This window comes from Geotrypetes seraphini, chromosome 8, assembly GCF_902459505.1.
Source record: "Geotrypetes seraphini chromosome 8, aGeoSer1.1, whole genome shotgun sequence".
Lineage (NCBI taxonomy): Eukaryota > Metazoa > Chordata > Amphibia > Gymnophiona > Dermophiidae > Geotrypetes > Geotrypetes seraphini.
In genome coordinates, this window is record NC_047091.1 from 178,353,551 (window position 1) to 178,374,081 (window position 20,531).

A 20,531-nucleotide genomic window follows, 5' to 3' on the forward strand; every position below is an offset into this window, starting at 1 on the left:
TTAAGCATTTTCCCTGTCTGTCCTGGCGGGCTCACAATCTGTCTAATGTACCTGGGGCAATAGGGGGATTAAGTGGCTTGCCCAGGGTCACAAAGAGCATGGGTTTGAACCTACAACCCCAGGGTGCTGGGGCTGTAGCTTTAACCACTGCGCCACATTGTGTTCTGTGTTTACAAATAGAAGGTGAAAATAGGTTTTGATTGTTGACTTGCTGGAAACTTGTAAATCATTTTCAGTGTGAAACTGCCCCATCCAGTTTGTTTCACAATGTGTGCTCCTGGCCACCCTTTCTTATATCCTGTTTTCCTTGAGACATTTTCCAGCATGGTAGATTTATGAATTCAAGCTGTCTGATTAATGCTGTTCCCTACTTTCACTGCCAGGGGCTTGCGGGCAACAGCAAAGATGACTTACCATACTGTGCTCCTAGAAAACTTGGTACGTAACTGCTGGGCACCTTGAAGGTAGGACAGCTGAAGGGGGAAGGGCTGATGTTCATTCACAGCATCTGCAGAAAAAAAGTCCCACCAAGAAACCCCAGGAAAGGAAAGTCGCGGAAGACAAAGTAAGACTGGACAACGAACTTCCAACAGGAGCCGGAAGAAAACCCAAAGACAAGTTTATTACGTATGTCTACAGCAACAAGCAAATATATGCTAAAGACCCGATACGGTACTGTGGTCGGTGAAAGATTAGCCTACCTCAAGGGTTGGTACACTTCTCTGTAGAAAACTCATAGACATACAGACACGGTTTAGAAGCCAAATTTATCACAAATGGAGATAAATGCACTTCGGAGTATGGACTGCCAGCATTGCTGGTGGGAAGAAAAACCCGCCACCCTCAGAGCTCAGTTTTAAAAGTAAACCGCTCGCGGTCCATACTGCGAAGTGCATTTATCTCCATTCATGATAGAATTTGACTTCCAAACCGTGTCTGTATGTTTGAGTTGAGAGAAATGTACTGACCCCTGAGGCAAGCGAATCTTTTGCCAAAACACGGTGCCGTGTTGAGTCTTTGGCATATATTTGCTGCTTGTTGTAGATTGATGCAATATAGTTTTCATCTAGCTATTCTCTTGGCTCTTGTTAGAAGTCTGTTGTCCAGTCTTACTTTTTCTCCTGTGACTTCCTGGCATCTGCAGCCATATTTTGGAGAAGCTATGATGTGCTAGGAATACATTCCACGAACCATGAATGTTGCAGCTTTGTGTCCTGAACTGTGCTACACTTGTGCTGTGGTGTCCGTTTTCTTTGTATGCTTGAAAAATGTATTTGGTTGGTACGCATGTTTTTGTTAAAAAAATTAGGTACCCAAAATCTGACCGTTAAAAAGTATTCTATAACAGCATTGTACAATAGAGCCTAAGATAACATTTACTCATTAAACTTACGCCTTGTAAAATGCAGATGTTGGCACCTAGGCACACAACTTACAATATAGGCAGTCCATGTTTTACAAACATCTGACTTACGTTGTACTCGTACTTACGAATGGGGGGGGGGGGGCCTGTTCTACTTTCGGTGTCCCAACCCGCCCCTCTTCCTCCCTCCTGAGTCCCAACACGATCCTCTCTCTCCCTCCCTCCATTCTGTGCCCCAAGTACGTGCCTCCCTCCAGCGGGTGTTTACCTTCTTTTGGCCTGCTCCCTTCTCCTTCCAGCTGCAGTAGTTTCTCTGCACAAAGGGGCGGCTCCTATGCACATCCTGTGGCTGAGCGGAAGCCTTCCCTCCGATGTCAGAGGGAGGCACATACTTGGGGCGGAGGGAGGGAGGTACTTGGGGGCACAGAATGGAGGGAGGGAGAGAAAGGGTCGCATTGGGACACGGCAGGGAGGGAGAAGTGCATGTTTGGATTCGGAGGGAACAGAGACTTTGGACAAAGGACAGAAGGAAGGAGGGAGGGGGCATGAATTTGGGTCGCAGAATGGAGGGAGGGAAGGGAGCATGAGCCATAGGATGGAAGAAGGAAAGAGATACTGAGGTGGGGGATGGAATAGAAAAGGAGAATTGGGTGTCTGAGTGAGAGGGAAAGAGATGGTGCACAAGGGGAGATGAAGAAAGAATTGTTGGGCATAGGGAGAGAATTATTGGACATGGTGGTAGGAGAGGAGTGAGGTATTTTTTATTTATCTTAGTAATTTTATACCACTTATATCCTAAGTGGTTTTACATTCAGGTACTTTATCATATTTCCCTATCTGTCCCGGCAGGCTCAAACTCTATCTAGTAGAGATGTATGGAGATGAGAGGGAGTAATGTTGGATGTGGTAGTGGAGAGGGAACAGTGGGGTGGATGGAAAGGGATGCAAGAAGGGCCTCAAGGAGGTGGAGATGGTGGGAAGAATACTAGGATCCGAGTTACATACAAATTCAACTTAAGAACGGTTAAACGGAATTCGTTCTTAACCCAGGGACTGCCTGTATTCTGAGTCTGACGCTAAGTTGTGACCCACCTACACCACACCCACATGCCACGCCCCTTTTACAGTTATGCTGTAAAGCACTTAGGAGCTGATTCTATAAAGGGAGCCTAATGTTAAGTGAACATAAGAATAGCCTTCCTGGGTCAGCCCAATGGTCCATCAAGCCCAGTAGCCCGTTCTCACGTTGGCCAATCCAGGTTACTAGTACCTGGCCAAAACCCAAAGAGTAGCAACGTTCCAGCATCTCAAAGAATAGCAAGATTCCGGAACCCCAATGAAAGCAACATTCCAGAGCTGGGATTGTGATGTCATAATGCCTCATTCTACACTGCCTCAGAGCCAACCTAATCAGTGATGTCACAGTGGCTTGATTGCCCTATAGTTGACTCATGTAAGAACATAAAAAAAGCTTTACTGGGTCAGACCAATGGTCCATCAAGCCCAGTAGCACTTCCTTACGGTGGTCAATCCAGGTCACTAGTACCTGGCAAAAACCCAAAGAGTAGCAACATTCCATGCTACCAATCCAGGGCAAGCAGTGGCTTCCCCCATGTGGTGGTGGAGACAGAGACTGTGTCTGAATTCAAAAGGGTCTGGGATAGGCACATGGGATCTCTCGGAGAAAGAAAGAGATAATTGTTACTGTGGATGGGCAGACTGTATGGGCCATTTGGCCTTTAGTATAAAAAGTTTTTTTATTGATGACAACAACGAAACCGAACAAGTAACAATTGATGCCAACAGAGGATATGCTAACAGAAGAGCATACAGTCCAAATCATCAAAGTTTTTGATATGATATTCCCCCCACCCCGCAAAAGGAATCCACCCCCTCACCCCTAAACAGCAAAAAGAAAACACCACAAAGGTACATAAATCCCAGAAAACAGTGAACAAGCTATCCAAAAGAGCCCCAAACCTCACCCCACACAAACCAGTAAAAAAACCCAGAACACAAAAATACTCCCAACAAATTCCCCCTCCCCCCCAATAAATAAATAAAAAAAATAAAATTATACCCCCTCGCCCCCACCACTCTCCAAAGTCCAGGAATTGGTTCCTTATTCCACCGGACATCACATATCAACTGATTCCATCCACCACCCCCCCAACTACAAGCTTCCCCCACCCCACACTCCCTTCCAAGAGATGCAGCAGAGTGTCAAACACCTAAGAGCCAAAGCTATACTACAGGCTCTTGAAGACAAAGAATCCAAATATATTTCCCCAATCTTCTGAAATCGTTTCCACCTTCGAAAAGAGGCATGTGTTCCCCGAATCTCGTAAAGAAACAACAGTGAAACTTATTCCTCCACTCCCAATAAGATGGGGGAATGGGGGAAACCCAATGCTGCATTTTGCAATGCCGACCCACCAAAAGAGCCTTACGAATAAAGACCTTCGTGCCACTACTATAAAGGAGCAAATAGTGTATCCTAGTCATAAGAAATAGTTGATGCTGTATGAGCCATTTGGCCTTTATCTGCCATCATGTTTCTTTCTATGTCTTTCTCAATGACAGACTATGGACTTTTCCTCCAGGAACTTGTCCAAACCTTTCTTAAAACCAGCCACGCTATCCGCTCTTACCACAACCTCTGACAACGCATTCCAGAGCTTAACTATTCTCTGAGTGAAAAGAAATTTCCTCCTATCGGTTTTAAAAGTATTTCTCTGTAACTTCATCGAGTGTCCCCTAGTCTTTTATAATTTTTATGGAGCGAAAAATCAATCACTTGTCCTCGGTCTACTCCGCTCAGGATTTTGTAGGCGTCTAACTTAATTGACAAAATACCCTTAATAGGCTTAGTAATTGTTTTATCGCCTAAGTGGGCATTTCTATGGGTGGAGCATGACTTAGGAGTAGAGAATGACACGGTGACAAAATTCATCACTGTTCCCATCCCCGCAAATAACCGCGGGAAATAATCCCATGTCATTTTCTAGTGTCTTTCAACCTCGGTCCTTCTACACCAGCATTCTTCAAAGCAAAGCTTGCGGGTCAGTGGTTGTGGCCATTCATACTCTGATTCTTCCCTCTCTCCTTAAAGAATGACATGAAGATGGTTTCCCGCGGTTATCCGCGGGGACAGGAATGATGATGAATTTTGTCACCGTGTCATTCTCTACTTAGGAGCTACTAAGCATGATTCACAAAAAACTTAGGTGCCCGAAATGTAGGCCTTTAAAACCCTCGCCTACCTTTCAGGTGCCTTAAGTTTTTACATATTGCCGCTAGCCTCGATTCTGTAAACGCCGCCTAAGTGTAATTTGACGTGCGGCCGGTGCCATTTATTTAGGACGCCAGCAGATTTAGGCGCCGTATATAGAATTAGCCCCTTGGGGTCTGATCATTCAGTGTGCAAAATATTTCTTATTGAGCTTACAAAAGCTCCCTGTCTTTTGTTTTCTGCTACATATGAATGAAACGCCATGGTTTATTTGCTGTCTAGCCATGTGACTTTTGTTTTTGACTTTTTTAATAATCAATGTAGGTTTAATAAGCTTTTAAGTTTTTGTAAACTCAGTAAGAAATATTTTGCACACATTTTTTATATACAGATCACAGATAAAGAAAAAAAAGAAATAAAGCAAAAAAATTAAAGGTTTTCTTAGGATCAATGATAGGTACCATCATCCGAATATTACCTTTTGACACCTATGTGCCATAGGTATGGATATCTGTCATCCTTTGTTTCTTTTAAAAAAAAAAACCCAAACCAATTTGGGCATGCATTGTTCATGAGTTGGTTTCTTTGGTAGGAACTTTAACATGTTTAACTAGCTCACATTTTTGCTTTTTGCTATATTTGTGGTGTTGGTAACCTCACCCCGCTTAGGGCCCACCATGGAAACTGTCAAGCTTATGGCAGCTCTCGAAAAATCCTTTGCGGTTTTGGTGCATGTGCACAGAGGGGGGGGGGTTGTAACCCACAGGGGGCAGTGGGTACAATCCTGAACAAACGCGCAGAGCAGCAGATACAATTCTAGCCTCCTTGCTGGGCAGACTAGATGGACCATGCAGGTCTTTATCTTCCCTCTTTTTACTATGTTACTAGATTAAAGCCTGCTTGTGGTACTTCATGATCTGTGTATGTTGTGTTATTTGAGTTTATATGCTTGATGGCTGTCGGGGTGTTTGTGCATTGAATAGAGGCTGAATACATATACAGTAAGACCTTGGTTTGCAAGCATAATTTGTTCCAGAAGCATGCTCGTAATTCAAAGCACTCGTATATCAAAGCGAATTCCCCCATAGGAAATAATGGAAACTGAGACGATTCATTCCACAACCCAAAAACTTTAATACAAAATACTATACGTGCTTGTATTGCAAGACTTTGCTTGCTTAGAACAGTTGCTTCACTCCCGCAGCGTCAGAGAGATAAGAACCATCGGCTCAGTTGTGATGTGCGTATACTGTATGTACTTGTATTGCAAAACTTTGCTCGTAATTCAAAGCACTAGTATATCAAAGCAAATTTCCCCATAGGAAATAATGGAAACTCAGACGATTCATTCCACAACCCAAAAACTTAAATACAAAATACTATACGTAATTGTATTGCAAGACTTTGCTTGTTTAGAACAGTTGCTTTACTCCCGCAGTGTCAGAGAGAGAAGAACCATCGGCTCAGTTGTGATGTGCATATACTGTATGTACTTGTGTTGCAAGACCTTGCTTGTATATCAAGTTAAAATTTAATCAAATGTTTTGCTTGTCTTGCAAAACACTTGCAAACCAAGTTATTTGCAATCCAAGGTTTCACTGTATTGTGTTGCACTTTGGTTAATGGAATTTTATGTGTGTGTGTGGTGGTGTTATTTTGGTTTCAGGGAGTAACACTTACACTGTGGTCAACGTGTGGACGGTCCAGGAGTGGGCTGTATGGAGAATGGCAGGGCGTGATCTGTACAGGAGAGACCAGTTCGCAAGTACAGGTATACAGGTGCATTATTGTAAAGAAATTCTCAAAGCCTACAGACTAGTTAGCTTAATCCTTAAAATTACAGGACTAGTATCCAGAGGCTGCTAACAGGAGAGCAGCACCAAATGCATAGTGCAACTGTATTTCCTTTCACTGCCTCAGCAAAACAAACTTCTTGGCAGGGGCTCTCCAATTCCATGTCCCATAATAGGAGGTAAAGGGCTGCTGGAACAGGACTGCATTGTGACACTGATGGGTTGAATTGTGGCTGAATTAAAACTATTTAGATCAGTGTTTCTTTTACATAAACACAGGAGTCTGTATGTTAGGTGATCAGTCTGTGCTCGCGAACTGCTTGCAGAAGGATGTCAATCGCATCTTAGTACCCTCTTCAGTTTTACCATCTGAAAGCGAACTGAGAAGGGGTGTTCTGATCTGCTCTGTTTGGATTTTATTATTTTCGAGTACAGCCCCACACACCTTCATCAAGGTGATGGTTGCAGCTCACCTCCGTAGGATGGGGATACAAGTACACCTCTACCTGGATGATTGGCTGATTAGAGTGCCGTCAAGGCCGGAGGGTGAGCAGGCAGTGCAAAAAATTGTGGACTTCAGAAAGAGTCATCTAGAGCCGACCCAATGCTTGGAGTATTTGGGAGTCTACTTCAACATGGTGAAAGTCTGGGTCTTTCTTCCCAAGACATGCAAACAGAAACTCAGGAAGCAAATATCAGAGCTCTTAGTGATGTCGAATCCCACGGCCTGACATTGCCTCCAGATGTTAGTCTAGATGGCAGCCACCCTAGGCAAGGTTCCAGGTGGTTCTAACAATTGCATTTTCTCCAGCTGCAGTTTCCCTGGTCAGGGGAAGCGAGGAACAGCTTGCGCTGGTGGCTCCAAGGAGACTCCTTATCAAAGAGGCATGCCCTCCAAATCTCCTCATGGGTGACTCTTTAACGATTGACACTAGCCTGTTTGGCTAGGGGGTCCATTGCAGCAGTTATTCATTACGGAGCCAGTGGACCCTCCTGCAGAGAAGGTGGTCCATAAATTGGAGCTTTGAGCCATTCGTCTAGCATTGAGGGCGTTAGAGAAGTACCTAGAACACAAAAATACATTATACAAGTAATTCCAATATAGCACTATAATATCTATCATATAAAAATCTAGTAATGCAACAACCCCCACCCAACCACCCACCCTTCATCACATTTTCAACCGATGTTCAATTTGAAAATGAATAAAGATTTTTTTTTTTTAAGTACCTAGAAGGAAAGGCAGTTGGTGTTTTTTCAACAATGCCACTGCAGTAGCTTATGTGAACAGACAGAGGCACCAGATGTGCCTCCCTTTTTGGAGGCCCAGATGTTGTTCAAGTGGGCAGAAGTTCATCTTCAGGCGCTCTCTGCAGCTCAAGCAGTGAGAGTGGAAAATGTGCAGGCTTTCTCAGCCGGCAGACTCTAGATCCAGGGGAGTAGTCTCTGTCCCAAAGCACATTCAAACTCATTGTCCAACTTTGGGGAAGACCACTGATGGATTTAATAGCTTCCGCCAAGAATGTAAAAGCAAAAAACTGCTACAGTCAAAGAGACGAACTGGAAAGTACAGGATTGGACACAATAATTCAGCCACAGCCGGAAGAGAGGTTTTTCTATGTGTTTCCACCGTGTGCCATGGTGGGCCAGGTCATCTCCATAATCACGAGTCTTGTGCTTCCAGGCTCGAGGAGGAAAGCTATTGCTGGCATCTCATCAGGATGTGACCTGGTTTTTGAAGGGGGTGCTCCAGGTTGCAATTGTGCCAGCCTTTTCCATCCTGGAATCTTAATATTTTGAAGGGCCTTTCTAAGCCTATGTATGAGCCTATACAAGAGGTGTCCCTTTTGGATCTCATGGTGAAGATAGTATTTCTGGTGGCATAAGTCTCAGCAAAACAGACCTTGGAATTGCAGGCTCTTTCCTGCAGAGAGCTCTTCTTCAGGATCATAGAGGCTGAGGTTTCACTGCATACAGTACTTTCCTTTCTACCAAAGGTTGTGTCAGTCTTTCACATCAACCAACAGGTTTGTTTGCCCACTTTTCAGCTTATGGGTTCAACCAAGCAAGATAAGATATTGCAGAAGCTGGATGTGTAAACAGTTTTACTCCATTACTTGGAAAGAACCAATGGTTCTTGAATTTCCAATTATTTTTTGTTCTAACCAATCAGTCAAGACAAGGCAAACTAGCCTCCAAGGCTTCTATCACCAAATGGATTCGCATGGCAATTTCATTGAAGTACATTGGCTGTGGCAAACAGCTACATATTTCTCTCAAAGCTCATTCGACTAGAAGTTTGGTGTCTTCATGGGTGGAGTCCCAGGCTCTTCCACCCAAAGAGATCTGTAGAGCAGCTACTTTTGTCTATTTTCCATACCTTTACCAGGTTCTATAGAATGGATGTGGCAGTTCGAGAGGACGCCTCTTTTGGGTCCTTGGTTTTCAGAGCAGGCTCATCTGTCCCAGGATAAATGTCTGACACTGCTTTGGTATGTCATCCAATGTACAGACTCCTGTGTTTATGTAACAGAATGAAAGATAAGATTCTTACCTGGATAATCTTTCTGTTAATAGACACAGGAGTCTGTATGGCCCACCCTGTGGGTTTTGCAATTTGCCTACTTTCTGCCTTGGACAACTCTATGGTCCGGAACTTCTTCTTCCATCAGTTGGATAAACATGTAAGAATGAATTACTAATAAAGTACTGAGCTTGTTGTGCTTTGGAGCTCCTTGTGTGTTAGTGCTAGTTGCACACCGCAGGTTGATTCATTGATGTCTCTGTGTTGCAAGTTCATGCTATTCTTTTTCATGAGTTAGAGCAGAACAGAAATGTATGTTATCTCCGGGGAAGTTCCCCTCCTTCTCTTCTTCTGTTACAGTGGAGATCGATTGCTTTGCTACAAACTGAAGAGGGCACTCCACTCCACTGGTTAAGGAGAAGGAGCTGAAAGATGTGATTGACATCCTTCTGCAAGCAGTTCATAATCGCGGTTTGACCACCTAACGTACAGACTCCTGTGTGTATTAACAGAAAAAGATTATCCAGGTAAGAACCTAATCTGTCATTAAACACCATGATCAGCTTTCATGTTTAAACAAATACCCAAATATTCAGTACCAGCTGTTATGCAGATATTTTCTCACTGGATAATGCCCTTAAGCCCTGGTTTCTTTCATGAGCTTTGTTAATCATTAAAGTGGATAACCATACCAGCGTATGTATCATTTTTTTTAATGTTAGGATAGATGATGATGTGTCGGTGAGAAAGGTTGTGACTTTTTAAAATTCGAGTGTTTAGTGCAGTGGCCCAAGAACCTGCGGAACTTGGTTTGATTCCCACTGCAGCCGCTGATGTCTCTGGGCAAGTCACTTGACCCTCCATTACCCCTGATAACTACTTTGGCTGTAACCTAGAAAGGTAGCATATCGATTCCCATCCCCCTTCTGTTTCCATTACCTTTATCAAGCAAGTCAATGTTTGCAGGGCCGGTGCAAGTGGTAGGCAAGGACACCCACACTAAGCACCACATTCTTTTGAGCCAGTCTGACTCTGCAAACTCACAAGTCTGAAAGGGAAGGGAGACACAGAAAGTGCTATATATATACCCTCCCCCCCCCCCCCCCCCCCCCCCCCCCCCCCCGAGGCTGCCTTATCTGCTTGTTTCATCATATAAGAAAGGAGCTCATGGTGACCGGTGGCAGTATTAAAGCAATGCACAATCAAGAAATGTTAAAAGAATCACTGGGGACAGGTGTCCAAAGAGGCTGGAAAGGAAGCATGAGGGGGAACTTTTGTCAGTAGGATGCATTAGTTCCTAACAGTAGCTGATCTCTCGTGTCCTCTCTGTAGAAATACCTGCAGCAGCTCTGGAATACCATCCTGCTTGTTGCTCTGATCTTATGCACAGGACTTGTGGTTCAGGCACAGCGGCAGTCCCGACAGCACCAGTCAGAAGAGGATCCTCAGGTGATCATTTTCCCCAAGTCCCCTCCAATCGGAGCTGTGTTAGGGGTAGAGAATGACATGGGGACACATTTTTCTTATTCCCACGGGATCTCTCTATCCCTGTCCTCATCTGCACAACACAAGCCTTGAACACTTTAAAATCATAAGTGTTTGAGGCTTGTGTGGCTATGGCAGAGCTCGCATGGACTGGACAGGGATGGGGACAAATTTGTTCCCATATCGATCTCTAGTTAGCAGGGTGCATCCAGGGTAATTTCCCTGGGCTCCCATGCCATAGGGGACCTTTGCGCTTGTCCAGAGTGGAAGGATATACTGCCGGGTTTTGGGGGCACCTTCCTGAAATTCTCAGCACGTTTCACTCCAGCCTGCCTCCAAATGCTCTGCTGCACATAGGACTCATTTGTCTCCTCTGAATCTGCAGCTGGACTTGAAGCAACACATCCTGCAGAGACTTTCTGCTCTCAAGACCCGAAGGTACCACCCGAGCAAACACCGCAAGAGTCAGGCTCCTGAGATTGAGACCTGCGCTGTCTGCTTGGATCAGTTTCACAGAAATCAGGTACAGACCCTGGGAGAAGGAATAAAAAGAATCCTTTTGTAATGGGGAAGATGATAGGGGAGGCAACAATGTTTAGCCCTTTCTACGGGTGTAAGGAAGAAGCTACGCAGACATGAAGCATTCAAAAGATTGTTGAAAACATTCTCTGTAGCCTGTCTTTGCAAGTTTCAAGTTTCTTTATTTTATATAATGAGATTTATTAAAAAAAGGAAATAAAGGTGAATTAAAAGCAATATCTTACCAAATATTAAAAATACTAGATAAGTTCACATTGAAACACATGGAACAAAAGGGAAGATGGTGGAGGGGAAGTTTTAAATACATCGAAGTAGATTGCGCTCTGTCTTATTGGGCTTGGCGTAATCGTTTGCAGGCTTTAACGATGCTTGAGAGGGGTCGGGTGCGCAATTCCTTGCGACAGTCCAAATTCTTTTTGCAGGTCTGGGGTCCTTCATTGTCTCCGAGATCCTGTAGTCTGATTCTTCACACCTTGCCAGTTTAATTTGCCTTGAGCGGTGCAGGGTTTGCGGCCCTGGGATTGCCCTCCTCCAGTTTTGGTTTTTTTGGTTTTTATTGGGGTTTTGTTTAGTTTGCCTTGATTTCTGTCTATGATTGCTGTGTTTTAGTTCTTGAGGGGTGGGAGATTTGGGGGGAGATCATCTATTTCATCTCTTGGGGCTCATCAGAGTCCAGAGCCCTGAGTGTTCTGTTTTCACGTTGGTCTTGTTTAGACCTCCTCCCTTTTGGGGGATGGGATGCTTGCTCTTTCCTTGTATACACTGGTCTGGGGGAAAGGGGGGAGATTTGGCTTGGGGATAGTTATTTGCTCCTGGAACAGATGTTGTACTTAACCACTGTATTCTTTGTTGTTTGGGGGGGGGGGCAGCATTTTGTTTTCGTCTTTCTTATGTTCTTTTTCTGTCCTTCTTGGGAGTGGGGGGGGGGGGGTGATATTGTGGTGGGTATTGTTGCTGTATATGGAAATGACAAATTTGGAACATATATTGTATCGTATGTTGTATTTCGTCTTGGTTTTTCTCTTTGTTCAATAAAAATTGTTTTCACTAAATACATCGAAGTAAAATTAATTAAAAAGGGGAAGTTAATGGAGAACGGGGATACATTAGGGTGGGGATCGCTTTTAGAGAAGTGTTTTGGTGTTTCAGGGCAGTTCACGAGAATTAATCGCTTTAGAAGCGAGAGCTGGTACTGAAGAGTATAGGCGTCTTTAAAGAGAAATGTTTTAAGTTTAGCTTTAAATTTTTCAAGAGAGTTTTCTAATGGAAGGGCATTCCACAGAGAAGGGGGCGGGGACCGAAAAAAATGGATTTGCGAGTGGTATCGTAGAACAGTTCGCATATTGATGGTATGGAAAGTAAGTTTTGGTTGCTAGATCGGAGGGCCCTGGATGATGAGTATGGGATCAGTGGTTTATCAATGAATTTTGTTTTGAAGGTGAAGAGGAGGATTTTATAGGTGAGGCGATGAGTGATGGGTAACCAATGTGCTTTACGGAGGAGAGAAGTAAAATGACGGGTATTTTCTGTCCCATTCAGGAGTAACAACCTGGCTCCATAATTCTAATTGTGTACATCATTACTTATCCAAACATGCTTTACAATTTTAATACTCAGCAAAGATGGAAATGTAATTCCTGAAAGCTGAGCAAGAATTATTATAATGAATAAAAAGGTGTCGCCTTACGGGTTTTTTTTTTTTTAATATTGTCGAGCTCTAGGGTATAAGTGGTCATAGGGCAGGCCAGTTGATTCTACTTTTCCTAAACCAGGCTCGGTATAAATCATTCACTGTACACTTCCTTGCTATATAAGCATCTTTCCTTTCTTTTCAATAGTGCCTGCGGGTGATGCCGTGTTTGCATGAGTTTCACCGGGATTGTGTGGATCCGTGGCTCCTATTACAGCACACCTGCCCTCTATGCAAGTACAATATCCTAGGTAAGACAGCCAGCGCAAGGCTCGCTCAATGGCGTAGGTGGCAAGCGTTGTGTACCAGCACGCGGAAGGCTTTTGGTTCTGTTTCTGGGACGAATCTTCTCCAGTCAGAGATGCTCTGAAGGCTATATTCACAACCCGTGGGAGTAGGAGGGCTGTGCTCATTGTGTGGGAGTGACTGTAAGACCTCAGACCCAGGGTGGCCTGTCCTAATCCAACAGAGTATATTGATGGGACAGGGGTGGGTTAATGTAAAACAAGGGTAAACATTGCAAATGAAAGCTCAAGATGCCAGGTGCCAGCGGAACAAAAATACCGCATAAAAAAAAAAAAAAAGATTACAGCAGGAATGTGTATAGACTTGAAGTCTTCCCAGTTAACCTACCACCTCTTTTCGTATAATCCAGTTCACAGTCTTTGCATCTCCTTGCAGGAAACCTCTGTGGTGAGAGCTAATCCTGGGAGACCTGAGCTGAGGGATCCGTCTGCACGCCAAAACAAGGGGGAAGAGGGTCAGGAGAGACACTGCACTCCTATCAGCTGTCTAATAGCTCTGAGACCTGTGGGATTGCCCAGTGGAATACAGCAAGAAAACAAGCAATGGTAGTGAAGCCGGAAAACAGGGACCTGCAATTGTATCACATACTATTAACGCCGCTCCTTTACGTGGGCAAGGAGTAGCGAGAGAGACTAGAGCTTGTCTCGATGTGCTATAGCTCTGCATCTCTGTCCTTCAGAAAGGCAGGGACGCACTAGGCTAGAATGTGGTACTGAGCTGATTCTATGAATGCGTGTGTGTGTTTTGCGTCCAGTGGCCGGGAATGTGTATGTACGCGTGTGTGCAAAAAAGTATAACTATAAAAAGTATTTTAACTCCAGTTGTGTGAGAGAAGGGGATGGTCATTCTCTCTCCCCCTAGGTAACAAAAGGCACAAGTAAGCATGCCCAGTTCCCTCTCAGTGGACATTGGATCATTACTCCAGTATTAAATGTGTCCTTAACTACTCAGAGGGTGAAAATATGCGCTGTTCTGGTGCAGAACCCATTGCGCAAGACTGTGTGTGGAAAGGTTTCCAAAACTGATGAGAGGAAAGACACGGTGGGGGAGGGTAACGAGGGTCTGCTGTCCAGTGCTCAGTGTCTCTCCCACATATTTGCTCTGGGACTGGCAGCAGGCATGAGGAAAGGCATGAACTTAAGCTAACAAAAGGCTTTAGCCTCCGTTTCCTGGACTTCCAGCTGCCTCCGAACTTCCTGTCTTATTTGCCAAGGTAATTTTAATGGCTTCTGTACAAAATTGGATGGAGATGCACATGTGTAAAAAAAAAAAAAAAATAGGCACACTATGAAGATTGCTCCTACTTGGATGTGGTCTGCAGGTAGGGTGTAGAGAATCGCATAGGGACAAATTTTTCTCCGTCCCTGCGGAAACTCATTTTTCCATCCCGGTAAGTTTTTTTTCCTGTCCCTGCCCTTGCCCCATTCCTGCAATCTCCGTCCTCATCTGCACAAACCTCACTTTCAGATCATAAGTAGCAACATTCTAGAGCTCAGATTGTGATGTCATAATGCCTCATTCCACCAATGCCTAAGCTCCGTCCTCATCTGTACAAGCCTCAAACCCTTTAAAATCCTAAGTAACAACATTCTAGATCTCAGATTGTGATGTCATAAGGCCTCATTCCACCAATGCCTAAGCTCCGTCCTCATCTGTACAAGCCTCAAACCCTTTAAAATCCTAAATAACAACATTCTAGATCTCAGATTGTGATGTCATAAGGCCTCATTCCACCAATGCCTAAGCTCCGTCCTCATCTGTACAAGCCTCAAACCCTTTAAAATCCTAAGTAACAACATTCTAGATCTCAGATTGTGATGTCATAAGGCCTCATTCCACCAATGCCTAAGCTCCGTCCTCATCTGCACAAGCCTTAAAACACTTTAAAGTCATAAGTTTTCGAGGCTTGTGCAGTTAAGGCAAAGCTTACAGGAATGGAGCAGGGACAGCGAGAGTGAGAGAACTTACGGGGATGGAACGGGGAAATTGAGTTCCGACAGGGACAAAACTGTCCCCATGTCATTCTCTAGTAGGGTACAGTTCTGGGTATATTTGATTAAAATACACACGTGGAGGCTGATTTTCATGTGTAAGATACTGATTTATTTGTGTTAATGATTTTTTTTTATAAATGAAGTCGCACTTAAACGTACATGTTAGTGCAAGCTGGTGTGCGCTTGAACAGCTGGGACTAGATTCAGTAAATGGCACCCAAAATAGGGCGCTGCTGAACGCCATTCTGTAAACGGTGCTCCATGTTGAGCGCCATTTCTAAAATGGCGCATACTGGCTGAGATCTGCACCCAGCTTTTGGGCATGAGCATTTTTTTACCAACTGAAACCTGGTATAAATCCCTTTGTGTAAATTAGGGCGTGGCTCCTTCAAAGTCTGTAGTACTGTGTGCATTTTTAGGGAACACCCTTGACCTGCCCGTGCCCCACCCCTCCCTTTTTAGTTGTAGGCTAAAATATTTGTGTGCACATCTTTATAGCCCAACGCTTAGCGAGATGCATGCAGAAGTGCAACTTGTTGCCAACTAACACCAGTAATTGATTGGTGGCACCTAATTACTGGTTCATTACTCTAATTGCACGCATATCTAAATTTGCAGGCACAACCTTGGGTGCCATTTCCAGAATCTAGGAGTAGGTGTGCTTGGGATGGGATTTGGATGGAGTCCCGGTTTACATGTATGCAGGGCTGTGGAGTCGGTAGATAAATCCTTCGACTCCGACTCATCAGTTTCTGGTACCTATGATTCAAACTCCAGGTACCCAAAATGTCTCCAACTCCTCGACTCTGACTCCGACTTCACAGCCCTGCATGTATGTAGTATATGTGCGTACATTTACCCCTGCTCTTGTCCAGCTAATATTTGCACTTTCAGGTGAGGTTTAATTTGTATTTTAGAAAGACTCAGGCAAAAAAACTAGATGCCTCCCTGTCCTAGAAACTCAGGCACCCTGTTGTAAAATGACGCTCACATCCCACCTTCTATAATCTCGCACTTAGCTCCAATTATTAGTGATTATTGGTTCTTAGCGCCAATTAGCACCTAATTTGGCAATTAACATGCATAATTGGCACTGATTTCCAGTTACTCATTCACTAGTCTGGAAACTTAGCACGCTAAAGCTATAGGGCTGGATTCAACAAATGGTGCTCAAAGATTCTGTAAAGGGGGTGCGCCAATTCCCAAATCCGACTTTAGGCGCCAGACGTATGACTGCTGAAAGTTGCTGTAAATGCTGGTACCCAGATTAGGCCCGCTAAGGCAGTATTTTATAACTAGGTACGCAACTCTTCAGAGCGCCCCTGACATACCCATGGACACGCCCCCTTTTGAGCTATGTGCTAGTCCAGGGGTAGGCAATTCCGGTCCTCGAGAGCCGGAGCCAGGTCAGGTTCTCAAGATCTCCACCATGAATATGTATGAGATGGATTTGCATGCATGGCCTCCTTGAAATGCAAATCTATTTCATGCATATTTATTGTGGATATCCTGAAAACCTGACCTGGCTCTGGCTCTCGAGGACCAGAATTGCCTACTCCTGTGCTAGTACAGTTAGGCATCACAAATCCCATTTACGGGGGAAAAAATAAACACTACTAGATAGGAAAAGAAGTCCAGTATCCGGATCAACACAAGGTGGTTTATTAGCGCAATAGAATCCAATTAAAACTCCCAATGCAAAAAAGGCTCATGTGATATTTAAGACAAGGACCCAACAAATAATGGAGATCTACCCAACCTTCGTTGTTTCTCTGCAAAGAAGGTTAGCTAGATCTCCATTATTATTTATTTATTCAGTTTTCTATACCATTCTCCCAGGGGGGCTCAGAATGGTTTACATGCATTTATTCAGGTACTAAAGCACTTTTCCCTGTCTGCCTCACAATCTAGAAATCAAAGTGTAGTGAAAGTGAGCCAAGTGTAGGACAATCGAGCCATTGTGACTTCACTGATGAGGTTGGCTCTTATTGGTGGAAAGAGGCATTATGATGTCACAATATCAGCTCTGGTTATCAGAGGCTGAATCTTTTCACACTCTTCAATTTTCTATACTGTTCTCTCAGGGGGGGCTCAGAAGTTTACATGGATTTATTCTGGTACTAAAGCACTTTTCCCTGTCTGCCTTGGCAGGCTCACAATCTATCTAATGTACCTGGGGCAATGGCGGAATTAAGTGACTTGCTTAGGCTCACAAGGGCAGTGTAGGTTTGAACCCTCAACCTCAGGGTGCTAAGGCTGTAGCTCTAATCCCTGTGCCATACCTTTATAAGATCTTTTTTGGGCGTTCTCAAGGTGGAGGGCGCACGTAATCGCTTTTTTTCTTGCGAACGAAGCAGTCGATTTGGGTTGTAGGGCGGAAGTTTATAGGCCATGTAGACTAAAACCATGACATGGAAAGTTTTGTAGGCCATTACTAAGCCTTTGAATATACATTGTTGTCTCCAATGTTTATTTGAGAGCTCTGCAGATGTTGATTAACTCTGAAAGATTAATTACAGGCATCCCCAGGATGTCTCCTATAACGCCGGTTTTGAAACGCACTGGTTACCAATGGAGCAAAGAGTGCATTTCAAAGTCTTATCCATAATACATCAGATTTTGTATCATGCATCTCCTGCTGTTTTGAAAAGATTTTTTTGAAATTTATTGGCCAAGTTGGAGCTTGAGGTCGGAAAATAACTTGAAAGTATGCTTAGGGGGGAGGATGGTAATCTTTCATTCCAGAATTGGTGTGGCTATGTTATCGGTGGGAGGTGCAAGACTCTGGAATGGGTTTTAAGAAAATGCTGAAGATACAATTCTTTGCAAGTGCCTTTTTGAGTTGAGAAATAACATGATGTAAGTACCTGCTAATGTATTATCTGATTAATGATCAAATTTTCTAGTGCAGTTTTTATAATTACTGTACTTAAAATGTTTGTTCAACATTTATGATTGTGACTATGTAAACTGTATAGATAATATACAGTATATAAATTTTTAAATAAATATTGTGAATTTATTTGGCACTCCTGAAGAAGGCAGCTTGCCGAAACACGGACTGTGTTGGTTCCTTCTGCATTGGGAGTTTTATATGGCTTGTATTACACTAATAACTCTACTTGTGTTGATCCGGATACTCGACTTCTTTTCCCATCTAGTGGGGTTCAAGGTCAATTAGGCGCCATGCCTTATAGCACTCAGCCAGTTTTAATGAGTGCCAGTTAACATAAAAATGTATTTATATACCGCAATACCTCGCAGTTCAGTGTGGTTAACAAAAAGGAAGATACTGTACATACACAGTAAAGTACAAACCCATTTATAAAAATTTATCAAATAGATAGTCTTTAACAATTTTCTGAAAGCTTGATGGGACCTAGAACTTACTATCAAATTACTAAAACTCTTATCGCAAATACCAACCTGATAGGATAGGATTCTGTGAAAAAATCACTTATAAACATAGTAGGGAAAGCAAAGGACTCCTGTCTGCAAATTTAAAGTGGTCAACAAGATAATTTGGCACAAGACCGTACAATGTTTTATAACAGGGATCTTTATCTGGAATTTTTCATTCTGATTTTAGATAACTAGATTTTGAACTAGGAAATAATACAGTTTTCAGAATATAAGGATCAAGTAATCCAGTGGACTATAGGAAATTGTAGTGCTCTTCCTCGGACTCCATAATGAATTGCAAGATGACTGCTAGATAATTGTCCCCCTTATGTCGTCAGCAGATACATGTCCCCTGATGAAAGCATATCCTTATGCCGAAACATGGATCCTGATTGGGACAAAACACTTTTAAAGAATAAATTGATATCATTTGGTTGTTAGGACATCTCTCTTGCCTTTTTTTGTTGTCTTATAACAAATGCAGCCAAGTTTGAAGAATAATCTTGCCTCGACTGCAAGCCAATGTAAATTCCAGTAATATTTCATCAGTAAGTGGTGGTTAGTATTGATTATTGATGCTTAAGGGCTCGATACTCCAAATATTGGCACATGCACAAATTTGGGCATCATATATAGAACTGAGGAGATAGCGCGTACCTGCAAGGGGGCGTGCTTATGGGAGGAGCATAGGTGGGCCCAGCACGTACCTCAGTTACAAGCGCAACTTGAGCAGCTCTTGACATGGTGCAATTGGCCTGACTGGTGGTGTGCAAATACTGACTAAGTTACTGTTCTGGAATGGCAGTTAAGGTGTAATTGCTAATTTAGAATTTGCACTTAGCATGCAGCATCCTTACATCTGAATTTTTTTATTTATAACCTTTTCAAATTTTTAATCAAGTATTACAATCTTGAAACAGATCAGATACATAACACAAAAGAAATCAAATGACACAAAAATATGTGCGTAGAAATATCAATCAATTCAATTTTAATTAACTAAACGCAATTATTTATATTAGAGTAACGGCAATGGTTATCCATCCTACAGCTGGTTATGACAGGTCATTAATCCATGGACTAAGATACCAATCTTTCTTTTGGTCCTATAAAGTCTAAAAGCTGTTTGGACTCAAAAAACAGGAAATTTTTATTTTGGTAAGAAATATAACATTTTGCCAAAAATTTAAGCAAAAAAGTACCCCCAAGAGCGTAGACTCTTGGCCGAAGGGCCAAGAACTCCTTCCTACACTTCTGGGTTTATTTATTGGGAATCAAGATGGTGGCGAAGACGGACGCTTGAGCGGAGCGCAGCGACCAGAGAGAGTTTTTTCCTCTACAAACTTAGCACTGTGGCATAACTCTCACCTTACATCTGAATTTTGATTACCTTTTTCAGAACTTTCCCCCTAGGGTACATATACACATTTGACAATCCATAAAGGCACCCTGCTAATGAAATTATTTGACTTTTCCATAGGATTTTATTGCCTGATCGTTAACTGTGTTTAGGCACTGGTATTTGGATATTGGCTGGTGCTGACCTGGAAGCGTTGCCTGGTGAATGGCAATATTCAGCGCAGGGGTCCTCATTACTCAAAAGGGTTTAATCAGACAGGAAAGGTTCCTGTTTAGATAAATCCTGCTCAGCCAGCTGCCGATATTCAAAGACACTTAACCTAGAAGTGCTGCTGAAAATCACCATTAACTGGCCATTCCCTGACCAGCTAGGTTAGGAGCAGTCTGGGGGTAGAGTATAGGCAGGTAGGAGCTCTATTCAATCCTCTAACCAGCCAAGTAAGCAGATGAAGTTGGGATAGTAAAAACGCTGTCCTAACTTTTATCTGCTGAGTTAACATAAGAATTGCCTCTGCTGGGTCAGACCAGTGGTCCATCATGCCCAGCAGTCTGCTCACGCGGTAGCCGTCTGGTCAAAGACCAACACCCTAAACGAGACTAGCCCTACCAGCGTCTGTTCTTGTTCAGCAGGAACTTGTCTAACTTTGTCTTGAATCGCTAGAGGGTGTTTCCCCCTATAACAGCCTCCGGAAGAGCGTTCCAGTTTTCTACCACTCTCCGAGTGAAGAAGAACTTCCTTATGTTTGTACGGAAGCTATCCCCTTTTAACTTTAGAGAGTGCCCTCTCGTTCTCTCTACCTTGGAGAGGGTGAACAATCTGTCTTTTTCTACTAAGTCTATTCC

General features: G+C 43.4%; 2 protein-coding genes across 6 annotated transcripts in view; one reads left to right on the plus strand and one right to left on the minus strand.

Annotated features, from left to right (window-relative positions):
* The window catches only part of RNF215 (ring finger protein 215), a 29,694-nt gene extending 15,473 nt beyond the window's left edge, over positions 1-14,221 (plus strand). Inside the window, exons 4-9 of one of the 4 annotated variants that reach the window (XM_033955703.1) lie at positions 384-438; positions 6,262-6,374; positions 10,245-10,361; positions 10,783-10,920; positions 12,776-12,878; positions 13,309-14,221. In XM_033955703.1, coding sequence (XP_033811594.1) covers positions 384-438; positions 6,262-6,374; positions 10,245-10,361; positions 10,783-10,920; positions 12,776-12,878; positions 13,309-13,331 — 549 coding nt within the window. In that variant the 3' untranslated portion in view covers positions 13,332-14,221. The remainder of the gene's footprint in view (positions 1-383; positions 439-6,261; positions 6,375-10,244; positions 10,362-10,782; positions 10,921-12,775; positions 12,879-13,308) is intronic. The other 3 variants (XM_033955702.1, XM_033955704.1, XM_033955705.1) reach the window with 3 other exon arrangements.
* Positions 6,382-20,531, minus strand: part of CCDC157 (coiled-coil domain containing 157) — a 116,288-nt gene continuing 102,138 nt past the window's right edge. Inside the window, exon 11 of one of the 2 annotated variants that reach the window (XM_033955697.1) lies at positions 6,382-7,452. In XM_033955697.1, the coding sequence (XP_033811588.1) occupies positions 7,320-7,452 (133 nt within the window). In that variant the 3' untranslated portion in view covers positions 6,382-7,319. The remainder of the gene's footprint in view (positions 7,453-20,531) is intronic. The other variant, XM_033955700.1, reaches the window with a different exon arrangement.